This window comes from Bos taurus, chromosome X (assembly GCF_002263795.3).
Source record: "Bos taurus isolate L1 Dominette 01449 registration number 42190680 breed Hereford chromosome X, ARS-UCD2.0, whole genome shotgun sequence".
NCBI lineage: Eukaryota > Metazoa > Chordata > Mammalia > Artiodactyla > Bovidae > Bos > Bos taurus.
The window spans coordinates 23318522-23338852 of record NC_037357.1 but is presented as its reverse complement, the minus strand read 5'-3'; the positions used below and the strand labels follow the sequence as shown (position 1 = coordinate 23338852).

Genomic DNA, 20331 nt, shown 5'->3' with positions numbered 1-20331 from the left:
GGCAGCAGAATTGAAACGGTCAAGGAAGAACAGTTTCCCTTCCGTTTCTGGGACGGCATGCACTAGCTCTAGTCAAGTTGAGATGGTAAAAAGGACAGGAGACTGCTTCCTCTGAACTCCTGCCTACAAGGAGCCTGGGGCTTCAGCTGCAGTCAGCTGAGGCACCATGAGAGTTGGTGTTATATACCATGGGGTCTGACAGTTCAGACAGCCGGAAGTTAGTTTTTGCAGTTCTGTTTATGGAACTGGCCGAATGAAAATGCTGGCTGATGGTCTGCTTTTCATAGCCATTGACAACAGCTTCCTACAACACCTGGGTCTTCTTTGGAAGCTGTGAAGAGGCACTGAAAAGAACAAAAATAATTTCTTCTTGTCTAAAAAAACCCCCAAAACTCACAAAGTAATCTGAATGTGTGTGAGAGTAACTCTTATTCAGGTTGCACTTGGATACGGAAAGAAACTACCTTGCATAAACTGCAGGTTTTGCTGAGCATATTTGATTTTTGTGGGATTGCATTTTTATAGTCAAGCAAATTAGTCTGGACCCATGAATATAGGTGTTGTGATGCAACAAACTAGGAAGATGAGGGAGAGACGGTGGAATTACAGTAACAAATGAAAATTTGACCAACAATATTTCTATATCTTGGGAGATCCTAAAAGGTTTGTTTTTAAGCTGGACAAAATGGCAATGGTATATGAGAAAATACTCACACAATGATGTGTGAGAGAACACCGAAAACCAATATCCAGTTCTCTAAAGTTTTTTAAGTTGGTCTGTTTGAATCTATAAGCTAAGTACATTTTTAAAATTTATTTCACAAATTGCATATGGAAAGATATTACTTATTATTTACTAGTAAGCACTTGCATATCCAAATGTCTAAATTCATTTTCTATTACCTATTTCACTGATAACAATGTCTCTTATTGATAAGGATTCTACACTTTGCCTAGAACAATTGACAACAACCTCTTCAACCCACAAATTCCAGTCAATATCTAGAACAGTGCCTGCCACATAGTAGGTATTCAACAAACAATAAGTGTATTAAATTACGTTAGTCATTCTCCTCAACAAAAGTAGTCAGCAAAACCTTTTCTATTTGAAAATACACCTTTGAAATATTAGAGACCAAAATCTAAGATCCATTTTGCCAATATAACAAAATATCCTAATATCTGATTGGGCTTCCCAGGTGGTTTAGTGTTAAAGAATAACCCTGCCAATGCAGGAGACACAGGTTAGATCCCTGGGTTGGGAAGATCTCCTGGAGAAGGAAATGACAACCTACTCCGGTATTCTTGTCCAGAAAATCCCATGGACAGAGGAGCCTGGCGGGGACTGAGGGACTAAACAACAGCAGATTAATAGACATCTAACATAAATCTTAAAAATCATTAGACATGACCTCAAGGGTAAGTAAATGCAAGGAACCACAATAGAGAAAGAAGTGGAAATGGACGGTTTTACTTCTAGGCAACCAGGACAGTTTGGGAACCTACCTTATGTGCCCTGCACTTAAGGCAATGAGGACGGGCTACTAGTGGCTCACACTATCAAGTGCAGACTTCCCAGGTGTTTCTGAAGATCCTAATGGGGAATGCAAAAGTAGGAAGTCAAGAAACACCTGGAGTAACAGGCAAATTTGGCCTTGGAGTACGGAATGAAGCAGGACAAAGGCTAACAGAGTTTTACCAAGAGAATGCACTGGTCATAACAAACACTCTCTTCCAACCACACAAGAGAAGATTCTACACATGGACATCACCAGATGGTCAACATCAAAATCAGATTGATTATATTCTTTGCAGCCAAAGATGGAGAAGCTCTATACAGTCAACAAAAACAAGACCGGGAGCTGACTGTGGCTCAGATCATGAACTCCTGAGTGCCAAATTCAGACTTAAATTGAAGAAAGTAGGCAAAACCAGTAGACCATTCAGGTATGACCTAAACCAAATCCCTTATGATTATACAGTGGAAGTGAGAAATAGATTTAAGGGACTAGATCTGATAGAGTGCCTGATGAACTATGTATAGAGGTTGATGACATTGTACAGGAGACAGGGATCAAGACCAGCCCCATGGAAAAGAAATGCAAAAAGCAAAATGGCTGTCTGGGGAGGCTTTACAAATAGCTGTGAAAAGAAGAGAAGCGAAAAGCAAAGGAGAAAAGGAAAGATATAAGCATCTGAGTGCAGAGTTCCAAAGAATAGCAAGGAGAGATAAGAAAGCCTTCCTTAGTGATCAATGCAAAGAAATAGAGGAAAACAACAGAATGGGAAAGACTAGAGATCTCTTCAAGAAAATTAGAGATACCAAGGGAACATTTCATGCAAATATGGGCTCGATAAAGGACAGAAATGGTATGGACCTAACAGAAGCAGAAGATATTAAGAAGAGGTGCCAAGAATACACAGAAGAACTGTACAAAAAAGAGCTTCATGACCAAGATAATCACGATGGTGTGATCACTGACCTACAGCCAGACATCCTGGAATGTAAAGTCAAGTGGGCCTTAGAAAGCGATCACTGACCTACAGCCAGACATCCTGGAATGTAAAGTCAAGTGGGCCTTAGAAAGCATCACTATGAACAAAGCTAGTGGAGGTGATGGAATTCCAGTTGAGCTATTTCATATCCTGAAAGATGATGCTGTGAAAGTGCTGCACTCAGTATGCCAGCAAACTTGGAAAACTCAGCAGTGGCCACAGGACTGGAAAAAGTCAGTTTTCATTCCAATCCCAAAGAAAGGCAATGCCAAAGAATGCCCAAACTACCACACAATTGCACTCATCTCACACGCTAGTAAAGTAATGCTCAAAATTCTCCAAGCCAGGCTTCAGCAATATATGAACCATGAACTTCCTGATGTTCAAGCTGGTTTTAGAAAAGGCAGAGGAAGCAGAGATCAAATTGCCAACATCCACTGGATCATGGAAAAAGCAAGAGAGTTGCAAAAAAACATCTATTTCTGCTTTATTGACTGTGTGGATCACAATAAACTGTGGAATATTCTGAAAGAGATGGGAATACCAGACCACCTGACCTGCCTCTTGAGAAACCTGTATGCAGGTCAGAAAGCAACAGTTAGAATTGGACATGAACAACAGACTGGTTCCAAATAGGAAAAGGAGTACGTCAAGGCTGTATATTGTCACCCTGCTTACTTAACTTATATTCAGAGTACATCATGAGAAACTCTGAGCTGGAAGAAGCACAAGCTGGAATCAAGATTGCCGGGAGAAATATCAATAACCTCAGATATGCAGATGACACCACCCTTAGGGCAGAAAGTGAAGACGAACTAAAAAGCCTCTTGATGAAAGTGAAAGAGGAGGGTGAAAAAGTTGGCTTAAAGCTCAACATTCAGAAAACGAAGATCATGGCATCTGGTCCCATCACTTCATGGGAAATAGATGGGGAAACAGTGGAAACAGTGTCAGACTTTATGTTTCTGGGCTCCAAAATCACTGCAGGTGGTGACTGCACCCATGAAATTAAAAGAGGGTTACTCCTTGGAAGGAAGGTTATGACCAACCTAGATAGCATATTAAAAAGCAGAGACATTACTTTGCCAACAAACGTCCATCTAGTCAAGGCTATGGGTTTTCCAGTGGTCATGTATGAATTGTGAAAGTTGGACTGTGAAGAAAGCTGAGTGCTGGAGAATTCATTCTTTTGAACTGTGGTGCTGGAGAAGACTCTGGAGAGTCCCTTGGACTGCAAGGAGATCCAACCAGTCCATTCTCAAGAAGATCAGTCCTGGGTGTTCATTGGAAGGACTGATGCTAAAGCTGAAACTCTGATACTTTGGCCACCTCATGTGAAGAGTTGACTCATTGGAAAAGACCCTGATGCTGGGAGGGATTGGGGCAGGAGGAGAAGGGGACAACAGAGGATGAGATGGCTGGATGGCATCACCAACTCTATGGACGTGAGTTTGAGTGAATTCCGGGAGTTGGTGATGGACAGGGAGGCCTGGTGAGCTGTGATTCATGGGGTCCCAAAGAGTCAGACACGACTGAGTGACTGAACTGAACTGAATGGGTTTTCGAGTTCTCTCGGGGCCATGCCTGCGCACACATCCTGGGCATCTACCCAGAGTGTGTGTTGTTTTTCTTAGATCATCTGGCACGTCCCCGCTGACCCCTCCCTCCACCCTGGACTTTGCCCACGGCGCTCCTTCCAAAGCCTTCTCACATAGCAAGGTCCAGTTTAACCTCCAGTGCTTTCGAGAAAGCTTCCCAGACCCCCTTTTGAGGTGCACCGGTGCTCTCAGCACTTGAAGCCTCTCATCTAGCAGTCAGGACTTTCTAACCTGCTGTTTTTGCAGGTGAGTAGCCCCTTACCACAGTGGGGCACCCCGCCCCCGCCCCACGCTGGGGAGGTCTTTTCAGAATTCGCTGTATCCAGCCCCTAACACAGCCGAGTACAAACAAAATGCCCAGGAAAGATCTGTTGAAATGGATCTAAACCCCAGAGGGGAAAGGAGAAGTGCCCGTGCCCAGCATTAAAGGCCCTTCACGACCCCCAGGGGAGGCCCGCGGTGCAGCTGGCCCTGTCCCCAGCGCTTCGCTGGCAGGAGACGGTGCCGCGGCGGAGGCTCCTATTAATGCCTCTGATCTCCTTCGACTAATTTCTTCTTTACTTTTGCAGAGGAATCTACATTCTGCTCCAGCAGCCTCTGGGCACGCCGTTAAAGGGCGGTGCAAACCGAGCGACGTGGGCGTTGGGATGGCCAGTCTCAAGGCAATTTTAGCTTCGGCTTTCCTACGTAATGTTTAAAGTTTCGCAAACTCCAATTCTAAACTAGGAGCCGAGGGGGTAGAGCGTTTCCTGGTGCACAATTTTTCGCGTCCCAGGGAAGGTTCCAGGCATTCGTGGCTTTGCCTCACCGATCCTTTTCACATTTCCCACCGCGGGGAATCTAAAGAGCGCTAGTGGCCTCCACTTCCAACCCGAGCCGAGAACCGCGGTTCAGCCCTGAGGTCTCAGCCACTTCCTCCTTCAACCCTCTGGGCAAACCCAGAGCGGGCGAATGGGGGAGCTCCCAGCCTACGGTACTAGGCGGAATCGGAGGCATGGCGGGACTACAACTCCCAGGATGCTCTGCGAGAAGCGAATGGGCGGGGCTAGAGGGAGGGGCTTGGGGTATAGGCGGGAAGGGGGGGGCTTGGGGGTGGCAGGGAAATCCCGCCCCGCTGCGCAGCAGCGGCGACACAAAGCCTGACTTTACAACCTCAGAGAGAAAGTGGAAGTGAGATGGTTTAGGTAGGGAGACAGGACAAGAAAAAACCTGAGGAGGGAAAGGCGCGTAGGTAGCTGAGTGAAGCGAGGGTAGTGGGGAGATCCGCGCCTCGGCACACGAGGAGGGGGGCTCTTATAATTAGTCCCCCAGCCCGCGCCCCGCCCGCGCTGGGGTCTCCACAGCGCCCCGCCGGTCCCGGCTCCTCACGCAAAGCCCGGCTCCGCCCCGCCGGGAGCGGGGAGCCCGGTTGCCTGGCGGGTTCGGGGCGGGCCGGCAGGCTGCACCGTGGCTACCCGGCCCGAGTGCGGGACGGCCGGCGCGGCTGCCGCGGACCGAGGAGGGGCTGTGAGCGAAGCGGAGCGGCGGACGAATTAGGGCCGGGGCAGGGTAGGCTGCGGCTTCCGCACGAGCCAGGGGAGTAGTGTCGGGCTGAGGCGAGGTGAGGCGCGGGGCGCCTCGGGAGGGTCCCCCGTGGCCGCGAGCGGGGCGGGCGCACGCGGGCTGACCGCGGAAAAGCGGGCGGTGGCTCCGCGGCAGGGAAGAGTGCAGACGGCGGGGTTCCGAGCCCGGCGCTGGTGGAGAGCTCTGGGCGTCCCCCTCCCGCGGGAGGAGCCTAGCGCTCCTCCGCCATCCCTCCCCCGCGCGTTCGGCTCGCTATCTCCACGGGCTGCTGCGGGAGAGGCGGGGCCACCGCCCCCGGCGCGGGGCGGGGCGGGGGGGGTGAGTGAGGTGGGGCGGGGGCCGAGGGGGGCGGGGGGAGTTCGGAGGGCCGGCGGTTGGCGGGGCCGCGAGCCTCGCCGACCGTTTCGCGCCGCCGGCCCACGCCGCAGTGTCGTGTGTGGACGGCGCCTTCTCAGACAGCCCAGTAGAGTCCAGCACGGCGACCGGCAGCCTTCGACGCGATGTTCCGCCGGAGCTTTAATCGTTTTGTAAGTACACTCGCTGCGGCTCCCCGCGTGTCGGTTCGCTTGCTCGCCAGCCCCTTCGCCCGGTCCTTCAGAACAGTTTCCTGAGGGGAAGAGTGCGTCTCTGGGAGACACCAGCGGCGCCCGCTCTTACATTTTCACTGAAATGACGCTGCCTGGGGCGGTCGGGGTGGGGAGTCAGATAAGGCTCTCGGAGCACCCCGCCACCCCACCCCGACCCCGGCCCATTTATCCGGAGCTTCCCTGGGCTGTTCCTTACAAACTGCCTCGGACTGGGGGTGGGGGGCGCCCTCCGAGCTGGATGGTGGGGGACCCCCGGGGGTTTCCGACCCAGGAGTCCCTTGGTGTGCCAGTTACTCGAAGATGGCGTTTTATTATCAGGGAGGTTGCTTTCTTTTGTTTCCTATGCCAGGAGCACATGGAGGTAAACCTAGACCTGTCACCGTGGTCCAAAAAAGCCCTGGGGGCTGAGGGGTGGGCGGCTGGGGCCGGCCTCAGCCTGGCCCGGGGCTTGGCCGGCTGCTCACCCGAGGCCGGGCAAACTTTGGAGACCCAGCCTGAACCTCTCACCTTGAGGGTTTAATAAAAGCGAGGGCGGTCGTCGGGGTGGGCTGAGTCGAGGTGGAGACGCGAGGAGGCTGCACCGTCGCTGCCAGGCGAGCGCCGGGGCTGAAGCCTCGCCGAGCCCCGAACGCCCCAGACCCTGACCCGGGGGAGGAGGCGAGCTGCGGCTGGACTCCTCAGTCCACGTCGACCCCCGCCTCCCCGATCCCCAGAAAAGGGAATTTTATTGCCGAGGGAGTTTGGCACCCGGAAAACCGATTACTGACTTTCTTGAGTAACCTGTTCACTCCTAGATGGTACGTGAAGAATGGAGTGAAACCGGGACCATCTACTTCTATGCTGCTATTAGTAGCAACTTCCTTAATTGCAAGATGAGGTGGCGGGAATAGGATTTTATTTCTGCCAGTAATGTGAAAGGAAGGATTCGTCAATAAATGTTTTTTCTGGCCTTAGGAGAAATGGTTGAGTGCTGTGCGCGCCTACCAACCCCCCTTACAAGGTCTGTTAAAGAACTTGTCGGTTTGGCTGTTTTCCTGCAATTATTCGTAATCGAAGCATTGCTAGCCTTTTTCACGCATCGTATGAATTTGCTCTCGTTATTTTTTCTGCATTTGAAACTTTCACAAATGTACCCTGGCTAAACGAAGTAATTGTATGTCCCCTTCTAGGCTATTATTATCACAAGAGTGCTGTTAATGTTTTTCTAAAGGTTTACCTCACCAGAGGCATGTCTTATGAAATTGGAGCAGGTTTACCTGTGGCACAGCAATAGAGGTTGTGCCTATCAGGATTTTGAAATCCGTAGGAATTGGCTTGTACTGTATGCTTTGCTAAAGCAAGTGACTAAAATTGGTTTCTCACATTTAGCCTGAGAAGGTAAAAAAGCATTGTGCTTCATAGTTCTATTTCATGTAGATTCTTGTGATCCTGAGTGTTGTTTGGGGGTGTTAGAAAAGGAAAGGTGACAAAGAGGACTAATTGTAATATTTGGAAAGAGGATAATCTTTTCACATGGCATTCTTATACTGGAAAACAACTGGACTGTGGTTTGTAATATATTCGGTAGCTCAACATTGAGATGATGACACCCCCCCCCTTTTTTAAGGATTTGAACATTTGAAACCAAACAACCAGTCTAAAAATATCAATCTAAAAGCCCCCTTCATCTTTCTTTTGCTCAGAGTGGTCTGTGTTGTTTGAGTCTAGTAAGGAAGCAGTGCTGGCTGGGGAAGGCAGGGCATGCAGTAGAATTTGCAGCAGTTGTTGAGGTGCCAGCCTGCAGGTTTTGAGGCTAGTACTTTGCATCCCCGTCCAAGATCTCTGCAGAGAATATACTTACACTGAAAGGAGCTTTGACCTCATTGTTTCGGCTGGAATACTCGACTGCTCACATTTTCCTGAGCAACCATGACTCTGGTTAACTCTCCAGAATTTCTACCAGTGCAGTGAACTGAAAGCTTCTCAGGAGTTGTATCTGAGCCCTAGGCCTAGGGCAAGGAATTAATTTGCAAACCCTTGGACGGAATGTGAAATATACTATCAAATACTGCTAAAGAATGACTTCAGAAATAATTGGTGGGGGGCGGTTTTTAGCTCCCCTAGTCAGTAAGCAAAATGCTGTCCTCATCTTTTTCTTGGTGGAGACTGAGTGGCACTCCCATTTACATCACTAGAAGGATACAACTAAAGATTTAGGTTCGTCTTTGTCTTGCACAGCAATATAGATGTAGTCTAAGTTGTGTGCTTTTATATTTTGGAGATGGGGCTATGAATTCCTTTCAAAATTAAGTGTTTTTCTTGTGTACCTGTGTACATCTGAATTTGACTTTGAATGTGATATAAATTCCAGTGATGTTGATTGTAGTTCTTGGTCACTGAAAACTAGCTACTACATGTTAGGACAGGGCTTTACATTTTAGGGGCTTCCCTTGTGGGTCAGCTGGTAAAGAATTGGCCTGCAGTGCAGGAGACCTGGGTTCGATCCCTGGGTTGGGAAGATTCCCTGGAGAAGGGAAAGTCTACCCAGTATTCTGGCCTGGAGAATTCCATGGACTGTATAGTCCGTGGGGTTGCAAAGAGTCAGACACGACTGAGCGACTTTCACTTAGATTTTAAACCTAACATGGGAAGTACTATCATCTTTTACAGCTCAGTAGAGAAGGCAGTGGCAACCCACTCCAGTACTCTTGCCTGGAAAATCCCATGGATGGAGGAGCCTGGTAGGCTGTAGTCCATGGGGTCGCTAAGAGTCAGACACGACTGAGCGACTTCCCTTTCACTTTTCACTTTCATGCATTGGAGAAGGAAATGGCAACCCACTCCAGTATTCTTGCCTGGAGAATCCCAGGGACAGGGGAGCCTGGTGGGCTGCCGTCTATGGGGTTGCACAGAGTCGGACACGACTGAACTGACTTAGCAGCAGCAGCAGCAGCAGTATATGCCGAATCATTTTAAAAATGCCATTTATTTCTCCAGGCCCAGGTTCTCCAGTTTTGAAAGAGAAAGTTCTTTCAGTTCAGGTCAGTCGCTCAGTTGTGTCTGACTCTTTGTGACCCCATGAATTTCAGCACGCCAGGCCTCCCTGTCCATCACCAACTCAGACTCACGTCCATTGAGACCATGATGCCATCCAGCCATCTCATCCTTTGTCGTCCCCTTTTCCTCCTGCCCCCAATCCCTCCCAGCATCAGAGTCTTTTCCAATGAGTCAACTCTTCACATGAGGTGGCCAAAGTACTGGAGTTTCAGCTTTAGCATCATTCCTTCCAAAGAACACCCAGGACTGATCTCCTTTAGAATGGACTGGTTGGATCTCCTTGCAGCCCATGGGACTCTCAAGAGTCTTCTCCAACACCACAATTCAAAAGCATCAATTCTCCGGCGCTCAGCTTTCTTCACAGTCCAACTCTCACATCCATACATGACCACTTGACTAGATGGACGTTTGTTGACAAAGTAATGTCTCTGCTTTTTAATATGCTATCTAGGTTGGTCATAACTTTCCTTCCAAGGTGTAAGTGTCTTTTAATTTCATGGGTGCAGTCACCATCTGCAGTGATTTTGGAGCCCCCCCAAAATAAAGTCTGACACTGTTTCCACTGTTTCCCCATCTATTTCCCATGAAGTGATGGGACCAGATGCCATGATCTTCGTTTTCTGAATGTTGAGCTTTAAGCCAACTTTTTCACTCTCCTCTTTCACTTTCATCAAGAGGCTTTTTAGTTCCTCTTCACTTTCTGCCATAAGGGAAAGTTCTTTAGCTTGAGCTAAAAGAAATAGTGATTCATTGCATTTTCTAAAGACACAGCCTTGATGTCTTTGCCATTAAAAAGTTGTATTTCCTTTTTGATGAATTATGACTTTTCTTCTGACAATTTTGTGGTAGAAAGAAATTGGTGGATTTGGTGTAGGATTTTCGGATTTAGGTATGTAGGGGATGTCTTAAAAGATTTAAGAGTTGGGATGTCTGAGAGTATAATAAAAACGATATAGCCTATTCCCAGTCAACATCTCCAGTCTCCATAAATAAAATAAACAATGGTAGTTTTTTCTGTACAATTTACTTTCCTTTAAAAGAATGTTTAATTGGAAGTTTGGACTAATTGAGACTTAAGCATCAGGGACTTTTATTCTATCTTTTACTCTTCGTGAGTTTCATAGTGATTACACTAGCATTTTCACATGAGTTGAAAGGTTTAATGAGAATCTAAACAACAAGAATTCCCCCCATTTGGCTTATTCACTTATTTCATGCTAACAAACAAGACATTACTTGATAAAGTAGTTCAGGGGACTTGGCCAGGTGGATGCTATTTAACTAGCCTGTCAGAGAATGATATTAACTAGGTGTGAATTTCTAGATCATTGACATATAAAAGCTTAAGTTTCGAGTTGAAATACTGGGAAAAAACTTATCTCTTTGATTCTAGTAGCTCTCAAACTGTTTTGGCTCCATAAAGAATGCAGCATATAGTAATATCATCATATAGAAAATGTTGTATCTGTCGAAGACACCCAGGACTGGAAAGAAGTTGACTGCATAAGGTATTTTAAGGAAAATTCAAAATAAGATAAAAAAATATTCAAAATAATGAAATAGGTAGCTAATGTATTTCTTTGAGTCTGATCTCTGGTGGCCTTTGCCTGCAGTGGCTTGAAGAAGGATTTCCGTTTGGGGCCAGAGATTGAAGGCAGGTGGCAGCAATGAGAGCACTGAATCCTGGCCACTAGACCACCAGGGCCAGTGGCCTGTGACAAGACCCTGGCCCTTTGGCTTTGTAGAAATGAATTGCCACAAAGAGACGGAAAGTAGTGAAATAAGTAAAGTGTTTATTAGGAGGAAAAAGTGTACTTGTGGATAGACATACATAGGTGGGCTCAGAGAGAGAGCTGTGCCCTTGTGTTAGTTTGAATCACTTACATGGGGTATTTCTTCCAGGTTTCCTTTGCCTCATAATCTTGCTCTGCCTGGCTCTGAGTCTGCAGTTTGGTTTTTCTCAGTATCTTCCCATGTGTGCACCCACTTCTCTTAGCCAAGATGGAGTCTAGTGAAGAGGCCTCTGGGTAGGTTGACATTGCCTACTGTGGGGTGCATCCCCTCCCTTTTGACATCCGAGGAGGCTTTCTGTGCCTGTGTAGTCGGGAAGGCCTCCTTGACCTCGAGAATGAGGAATGTGTGGTCTATCTCTTATCTGGGCAGCTCCTCTGCTCTGGCTGTTATCTTTGTCTTGGAGTATCTGTCCACAGGGGACAAACTCCAGCTGCTCAGCTTGGGGCCCATCTATCTGCTGCCTCAAGTCCAAGGCAAGACCAATTTAGTGAAGCAGTATATGGAGACAGTGAATAAAATTCAGGTAATTTGGGGGTCTTTTTGGAGCAAGGTTTTTTGTTTTCTCTTTGAATTAATATTATCAGAGTAATTATACTTTTTTTTTCTTGTTTCACTTTACTAAAATCCTCAGCCTGACATTGCTGTGCATGGAAAATATTTAACAGTTTTATTATGTTTAGCAAGTTATCTGAATGTATGTAGTGCAGTATTTTTGCATTTACTCCAACATTACAAATAGCCTGTTCATCTTTGCCCCTACCAGGTAGTTCATACATGGCTGGATTTTTTTAAAAATTAATTATTTATTTTGGCTGCACTGGGCATCAGTTGTGGCACCTGGGATCCAGTTCCCAGACTAGGGATCAAACCCGGGCTCCCTGCTTTGGGAGCTTAAAGTCCCAGCCAGAGGACTACCCAGGAAGTCCCCATGGCTGGGTTTAACAGGTGAATTTGCCCCTATTAAAAGCAAACTTTTATTATCGTATTGTAATTTCTTTGAGGGCGGGGGTCCCTTTTCCCGGCATAAAGAACTTCCCCCACCAGGGATCAAATCCGCATCTCCTACGGTAGAACCGCAGTCTTAACCACTGGACACCAGGTAAGCCCCTGTCATTTCCTTTTAATTTCTGTGGCACTTTACATTAGTCTTTCTCCACTGGGAGAGAATCCATTCCTAATGCCCTAGAGAATCTGTTTTATGTTATACTTATCTCCTGTGCATGCATCTGTAGATGAGGGATTCCAGTTGAAAAAGGCTGCCCTAGACGTTGAAGGCTGCTGGGGTCAGGGACAGTTGGCACAGTGCCTGGTGCATAGTAGGTGTTTGATAAATATTTGAATGAAAAATTTTTATGTTTCACATAAATAATAGCTTCTGCTCATAGTGGTATTTATGAAATTCTTATGAAAAATGGTTAAAAATGAGGAGTTCCAGTTAATTGGGTGTGATACTGTGATTTATAATAACAAATATATATGTGTATTTGGTCTTTGCCTGTTTCTGGCCCAGAGCTCCTAAGACCCTTGGCATTTCCGACTTTGAGAACAATAAAGGTATGTTTTATAATGTTAATAACGTGAATTGGGAAAGCATCTCTGGTTGGCGGCTGGTCACCAGGGAAACCAACCCTTTGATTAGAGGGTTCAGTTCCACTCCCCTGATTTCTGGGGATTGGAGAGGGCCTGGTGATTGAGTCACCAGTGACCAATGGGTTAGTCAGTCATGCCTATTAATGAAGCCTATATAAACCCCCCAAAAAAACAGGGTTTGGAGAGCTTCCAGGTTGGAGATTTGCGAAGAGCACGCTGTGCTCCTAGAGAGAGCACAGAAGCTCTGTGCCCTTTCCCCATTCCTTGCCCTATGCATCTCCTCCATTTGGCTGATCCTTGTATAATAAACCAGTGATCTAGGAAGTAAAGTGATTCTCTGAGTTCTGTAAGCCACTCTAGTGGAACTTCTGATTTATAGTCAGTCAGTCAAAAGTACTGCTAACAACCTGGATGGAGGCTGGTGTCTGAAACCCAAGGTGGAGGTTGTTGGGAAGCCCAGTTTGTAGTCAGTTGGTCAGAAACACAGCTGATAACCTGGACCTGCTGCTGGTGTATGAAGTGGCTGGTTGGGGGAGTCCTGTGGGACTGAGTGCCTAACCTGGGGTATCTGATGCTACCTCTAGTCAGAAATTGGAGAAGGCAATGGCAACCCACTCCAGTACTCTTGCCTATAAGTTGAATTATGGGACACTCAGGTGATGTCTGAGAATTGCTTGTTGGTGTGGGGACACCCCTCCATATTGGAACTATGATCAGAACCTAAACATTGGTGTGCACTGATTACCAATTTTTAAACTATTAGAATAAATACATCTATACTGACCATAGTATAATCTCTTAGATGATTACACCATTTTATGATCTTGCAGAGCATTATTTCATTCAACAAATATTCACTGAACATCTGTTATGTACTGGGCACTATAGTAGGCCCTGGGACACATTGGTGAGCAAGACAAACTCCCTGTCTTCATGAGCGTTGACGGTCATTACGTACACGGCTGTGGATTTAGAGGACATGGTGACTGCTCTGTAACACATTTGTGACAAACCATGCAACTTGCTTTTTTGTGAATAAGTTACTATTTTATACTTACTTGTTTGTCTTTCTACCAGAAATAGAGTGAACAATTTCGATTATTTTCTGGTTGTTTGGATTTCAGATAAAAAGGAATTTGTCGCATTTGACACCTTCAATATGACCTAGACATCACAAAGGGCTCTTTTGCAAATAGATGTTAGTCTGATTCTCTGTAAAGTGGGACACCTATTTAGAAATGAATCACTACTACTTGAAGTAAATATTAAATAACCTGAAAACAAGTTTTGTCTTTTTTTAAAATCCTGATCTGGGTTTTACTGATTCAGCAACATAAAACTCAGAATGTCTTCTGAACACCTATAAGGGTTTACTGTTTGCTCCTTCTGTTTATGATTATTGTGCATAATTCAACCCTTTAGTGGGTGATACTGAGTGCCTATAAATCAGGTAGTTTCCAGTGCTCTTACCGAGCTTTTAGCAGAAGTGAGATTTGAGCAGGTAAAGCTGGCCAATTTCATATTGATACAACTATCCAGGTGAGCTTGTTTCCTCATGTAGGCTGCCGGTTGACCAGTGACTGTGCAGTGGGTTCTGAAAGGTAAAGTGTAGCCAGTGGCCCCTGTGCTGTGCTTAGTCACTCAGTCATGTCCAACTCTTTGTGACCCCATAGACTGTAGCCCAGGCTCTTCTTTCCATGGGGATTCTCCAGGCAAGAATACTGGAGTGGGTTGCCATGCCCTCCTCCAGGGGATCTTCCCAACCCAGGAATCCAGCCAGGGTCTCCTGCATTGCAGGCGGATTCTTTACCATCTGAGCTACTAGTGGCCCCTAGAGAACCATAACTAACATCCCCGCCTCTGGATGATGTGCAGAGAACTAGCTCATGAGTGAATTCAAATACTGGTTTGTTGAGTGATGGGAAAAATCATTAAGGTTGACTGCTTGTTTAACCTGGTATAAGTTCTCCCAAAGAGGTGGAAGCATGGGACACAAATGAAAAACACTTTTCTTCCCCCCTCAAGGTGGTGGAGTTCCCTGTACATCTGTAGTGCTTTATATGGAATAATCTTTTGCTTCTGGAATTCTTCAGATTGGAAGGAATTTTCTGGTTGGGCAGAGTGAGGTTCTAGGCTTCCATAAGTGAAGTAGGTGCTATTTTCAAGTTTGTTTACATTCACTTAACACTAACCTCAGAGAAGGCAATGGCAACCCACTCCAGTACTCTCGCCTGGAAAATTCCATGGACGGAGGAGCCTGGTAGGCCGCAGTTCATGGGGTCGCTAAGAGTCGGACACAACTGAACGACTTCACTTTCACTTTTCACTTTCATGCATTGGAGAAGGAAATGGCAACCCACTCCAGTGTTCTTGCCTGGAGAATCCCAGGGATGGGGGAGCCTGGTGGGCTGCCGTCTATGGGGTCGCACAGAGTCGGACACGACTGAAGCGACTTAGCAGCAGCAACAGCAGCAACGCTAACTTTCCTGGCCTGGGATAAGGGTAGGTCAGTGGTGACTGTAAAACAAACATTAGCACAACTGCAGCATATGTTAACACTACTGCAGTTTAGTGATGAATGAGTACTCAGCACTGCAGATATGGGCGTGGGGTGCCCTGTGCCAGTACATTGGCAGGCAGCCCCACACTTACTGCAGCGTGTGGAGGGATTGCTGGTTTGGCTGACTTACTGATTATTTGAGGTTTATAGATAATATTGGACTGTGGATATCCAGATTTGGGAGGTTAATATGTATTTGTGAAGTACAGATTGTCATCAATTTTTTGCCCTGTATTTATTTAATAAAATATGGGAGGATTGGTGAAGATTACCTTGTTCAAGCAGATACCGTGTATTTTTTTTAGACTCCTCCATTATATGTTGTCATAAAGTAGTGTGGCTATATTTTTCTAGTCTCTTTTTCATGTAGATATTGAAAAAATCAGCAGTTTTCTTGATAATGATTATGCCTTTAGCACAGCATCAAGTAAACAGTAGATGCTCAATAAATACTTTCTGAATTGATAGCATAGTCTGAGTCAGTAATAGACGTTGAAAAATGACCAGCTACTGAGAAGCTTATGTGTTTCAGACTGGGCTACCAATGAGTGCATGGCACTAAAAATAACATCCTTTCAGTTACAAAATACTACACTATATTTATTCTAAATGAGAAAAAAAATTATACTTTCCTACCCACTTGAAAAGGAAAAGCTTTAGCATTTACTTGATCCTAGTTTCTCGATCAGCGAAAAAGATTATGTTTAGTGCCTTCCCCTTTGTTGGCCAGTCACAGAAAACTATAACCCATATCCTGTTCTCAACTTCTAAAATTATAAACAAATTCATGTTCTTTTTGTTAAATCCCATGCATAAGCTTATATTTTCTGTTGCCACCAGCACATCAAATCTTTTTGAAAACCAAAGCTGCAGAATTCACTCTCTCAAGAGCGTTATTTGGATTCCGGATTTCACTTGGTATTTGGTGCTGGGTGGATACCTGCAGTGAGAAGGCAGAGCAACCAGAGGAATTGTGGAGTTTGAGGGAAGCAGTTTTGTTGAGAAAAGAGCCTTAACCTTGTTTAAAAAGGTTAGTGCAAGTCCTGGTTTTGCCATTTACATCCTAGCTTGGGAATTGGGCACTGTAGGTCCTGTACATCAAACTGTTCCCCAAAGTGTGGTCTTTAGACTACCTGCAGAAGAATCATCTGGGAAGCTTATTAGAAATAGACATTCTTGAGCCTCAAACCTACTGAATCCAAGTCTCAGGTGATAGGTGCCAGGAAACTGCATTTTTAGCAGGCACTCCAGGTAGTTCCTCAGTTCACAAAAAATTGGAGAACATCCATATTCAATAACCTGGAGAAGGGAACGGCTACCCACTCCAGTATTCTGGCCTGGAGAATTCCATGGACTGTATAGTCCATGGGGTTGCAAAGAGTCAGACACGACTGAGTGACTTTCACACACATACTCAATAAACACTGAAGTGTTTATTTTCTGTGTACACTCTGTTCCTGTTTCTGAAGTCTCCTTTCTTCACCTATAGGATGAACATCACACCTACTTGGCATGATTGTTGAAGTTTGGTAGGCTATTCAGCACATACCAATTGTGCCAGAGGTCCCCAGAACCATGCCCGGGTTCAATGGCTTACTGGCCAAACTCAGAAGACTCAGCATATAGTTGTCCTCACAGCTCTGATTTATTATAGAGAAAGGCTCCAAAGCAAAGTCAGCAAAGGGAAAAGGCTCAAGAGGCCATGTCTGCAGGAACCCAGGCATAGCTCCCAACAGTCCTCTCCCAGTGGAGTCACACAGGTTGTGCTTAATTCCTCCCAGCAATGTGTTTTCTCCAAAGGGAGCTTCTCAGAGACTCAGTGCCCAGGGTGTTTATTGGGAGCTGGTCACATAGACACACCTCCTCTGCCTGGTACATGCAGAATTTCAGACTCCCAGAAGGAAACAGGTATTTAGCATAAACCATAACGTTGTGCCAACAGTTGAGGCACAGCGAGCTATTCTTACCACTTAGGATGGTGGGAACCTTCCCCACGTCCAAATCCCCAGACACCAGCTGTGTCTATACCAACCTTGTAAGCAGACACTTTTAAGAATAGCAGTCAGACCTGCTCGGTTAACTTTTTCACTATTAGGAAATACTGGTATTTTTCAGAGAAGGGAAATGACTGACCCTTGGTCATTAAGCTAATCAAGCAGCAGAACTGAGTCTGTCTGAAACTCCCAGCAATCATCACCTTGTTCTCATTGCTGTACACATCGTGCTTCTGGACGATAGGTCATTGCTTTGCAGATCACTGAATGTATTCACTGTCGCTTGCAGCAGAAGAGCAGCCTGCGGGTGATAAATTGATGCACCCAGTGGGGGAGCCAGGAAGTATTGATGTTTCTACCAGTTTAGCGTCAACACTTGCTGGTTTCCTCTCTGGAGCGTCACTGAATTCGTGGATTTTCAGTTTTTCTGACTTTTGTCACTGCCCCAACTCCTCCATGTTCCATCCATTTACCCATAGTCCCAGCCAACATTCATTAGCATCATTACTTCATCCCATTCTGTGATGCTTAGCTGTTAGCTTATAGGCAGCCAATTTTAAAAATCCTTTTGGGTAACACAGGTCCAAAGAGCAGGCATAGTGAAGAGTGTTTGGTCAAGGATAATTATATAGGAAAGGCTGCCAAAAGGAAGTCTAAATTCTTGGGCTAATGAATGAATTTTATGGAAATGTTTATAAGTAGTACTTTACTTCAGGATTTTTGAGTTCTGTGATCATGGAAAACCTCAGTGATATCTCTGGTTATTCTTAGTTTCAATCTTTTTTTTTTAATCTGTTATCAAAAAAGAAAATTAATAATTCTGTTATGATTTGGGGCAATGAATAAATTAGGAAATCATACGGGAAGATGCAGTAATCCTGCAGCTCAACGGGGAGCAGAAGCCAGGAGGGAGCTGTCACAAATAAATAACAGCTGGGTAGAGCAGATTATGTAAGTTACACCTGTTGTGTAAGCAGTTGGGATGTTCTTGAAGCTTCATAATTAATGTAGCTTGCAGTAATATAGATTAAGGGATCTATAATGTAGTGCACAATTTACTTTTGGCTTCTTTTCTGAAAACATCCATATGAATCAAAAGCTTCCTTTGAACACCCGTTTGTAGCTCAAGCTAGAACCCTAGCTGCTGCTGCTGCTGCTGCCACGTCGCTTCAGTCATGTCTGACTCTGTGCGACCCCACAGACAGAAGCCCACTAGGCTCCCCCGTCCCTGGGATTCTTCAGGCAAGAACACTGGAGTAGGTTGCCATTTCCTTCTCCAATGCATGAAAGTGAAAAGTGAAATTGAAGTTGCTCAGTCGTGTCTGACTCTTAGCGACCCCATGGACTGCAGCCTACCAGGCTCCTCCATCCATGGGATTTTCCAGGCAAGAGTACTGGAGTGGGGTGCCATTGCCTTCTCCGAGAACCCTAGCAGTCATCCTTAATAACGCCTTTCCCTTTATTTCCTACATCTGTTCTCAGCAAATCCAATAGGTTCTAATTCAGAAAGAGTTCTCAAATCCATCCACTTCTCTACTTGCCATCCCTACCACCATCCAAGTCCAAGCTACCACTATCACTTATCTGGACCATTGCAGTAGATGATCTCATCTACTACTGCACTCTTCCAATCCACCTTCCACACAGCATCAAAGGGATCTTTCACAGATGTGTATTTGAAAGCCTTCAGTGACTTTCCAGTACTCTCTAGATAAAGACCTGACCAGTATCAGGTGACTGACCTATTTCACTTAGCATGTTCTCAAGGTTTATTTGTATTGTAGCATGTATCAGTAGTTTATTCCTTTTTATGACTGAATAATATTCCACTAAATAGATATACCACATTTTGTTTATCCATTTGTCAGCTAATGGGCATTTGGATTGTTTATATTTTTTTGCTATTATGAATAATAATTCTGCCTTGGACATTTTTGTATATGTTTTTGTGTGGACATATTTTCATTTCTGTTGGCTGTGTACCTAGATTTGGAATTGCTGGATTAAATATTTAATTCTATGTTTAACATTTTGAGGAACTGCCAAACGTTTCCACAGCTCTTCTGTATTTATTACTTTAAAAAATTCTGTTAAAAGACATAGATAAAATTTATCCTAAACTTTTTAAAGTATATAGTTCAGTTGGGCTTCCCTTGTGGCTCAGCTGGTAAAGAATCTGCCTGCAGTGTGGGAGACCTGGGTTCAATCCCTGGGTTGGGAAGATCTCCTGGAGAAGGGAAAGGCTACCCACTCCAGTATTTTGGCCTGGAAAATTCCATGGACTCCATGGGGCCACAAAGAGTCTGACACGACTGAGTGACTTTCACTTTCACTTTATTTTTTCATAGTTCAGTAGTGTTGAGTATATTCACATTGTTGTTCAACAGATCTCCAGAACTTTTTCATCTTATACAGCTGAAACTCTCTACCCATTAAACAGCAACACCTCATTTCCCATTCCTTACTCCCCCCAGCCCCTAGTAACTACCACTGTACTTTCTGTTTTTAGGAATTTGACTATTTTAGATATCTCATATAAATGAAGTCCTACCATATTTTTCTTTTCTTTTTTTTTGCCATATTTTTCTTATTGTGACCTCATATAAATGGAGTCCTACATAGTTTTCTTCTTTATTTCACTTAGCATAATAGCCTCAAGATTCATCCATGCGGTAGCATGTGACATGATTTTCTTCCTTTTTAAGGCTGAATGATACTCTGTTTATGTATTGCATTTTGTTTATCCAACCATCTATTGATGGACATTTGGGTTGCTTCCATTTCTTGACAATTGTGAATATTGCTGCTATTAACAAAAGTGTGCAGATAATCACTTTGAGATCCTGATTTCAAGATCTCATTCTTTTGGGTATATATGCATAAGTAGGATTGTTGAATCATATGGTGGTTTTGTGTTTAATTTTTGAGGTACATCTGTACTGTTTTCCATAGTAGCTGCACCATTTTACATACCCATCACCATTGCAGAAGGCTGCCAGTTTCTCCACATCCTCACCAACACTCCCCCCACCCCTTTGTAGAGGGTGATGTTTGGAAGAAGCCATCCCGATGGGTGTTTATATGGTTTAGGTTTGCATTTCTCTGATGATTAG

At 45.1% G+C, this 20331-nt stretch overlaps 1 protein-coding gene and 1 non-coding gene across 3 annotated transcripts in view; both read left to right on the top strand.

The window, feature by feature from the left end:
• The first annotated feature begins 6039 nt into the window (after positions 1-6039).
• Positions 6040-20331, top strand: part of ATP11C (ATPase phospholipid transporting 11C) — a 168682-nt gene continuing 154390 nt past the window's right edge. For both annotated transcript variants that reach the window (NM_001435168.1, NM_001435169.1), the window contains 1 exon segment: positions 6040-6184. In NM_001435168.1, the coding sequence (NP_001422097.1) occupies positions 6158-6184 (27 nt within the window). In that variant the 5' untranslated portion in view covers positions 6040-6157.
• On the top strand, positions 17531-17620 carry MIR505 (microRNA mir-505). The gene has a single exon (NR_031329.1). It is a non-coding gene; the product is annotated as a microRNA mir-505 (primary transcript).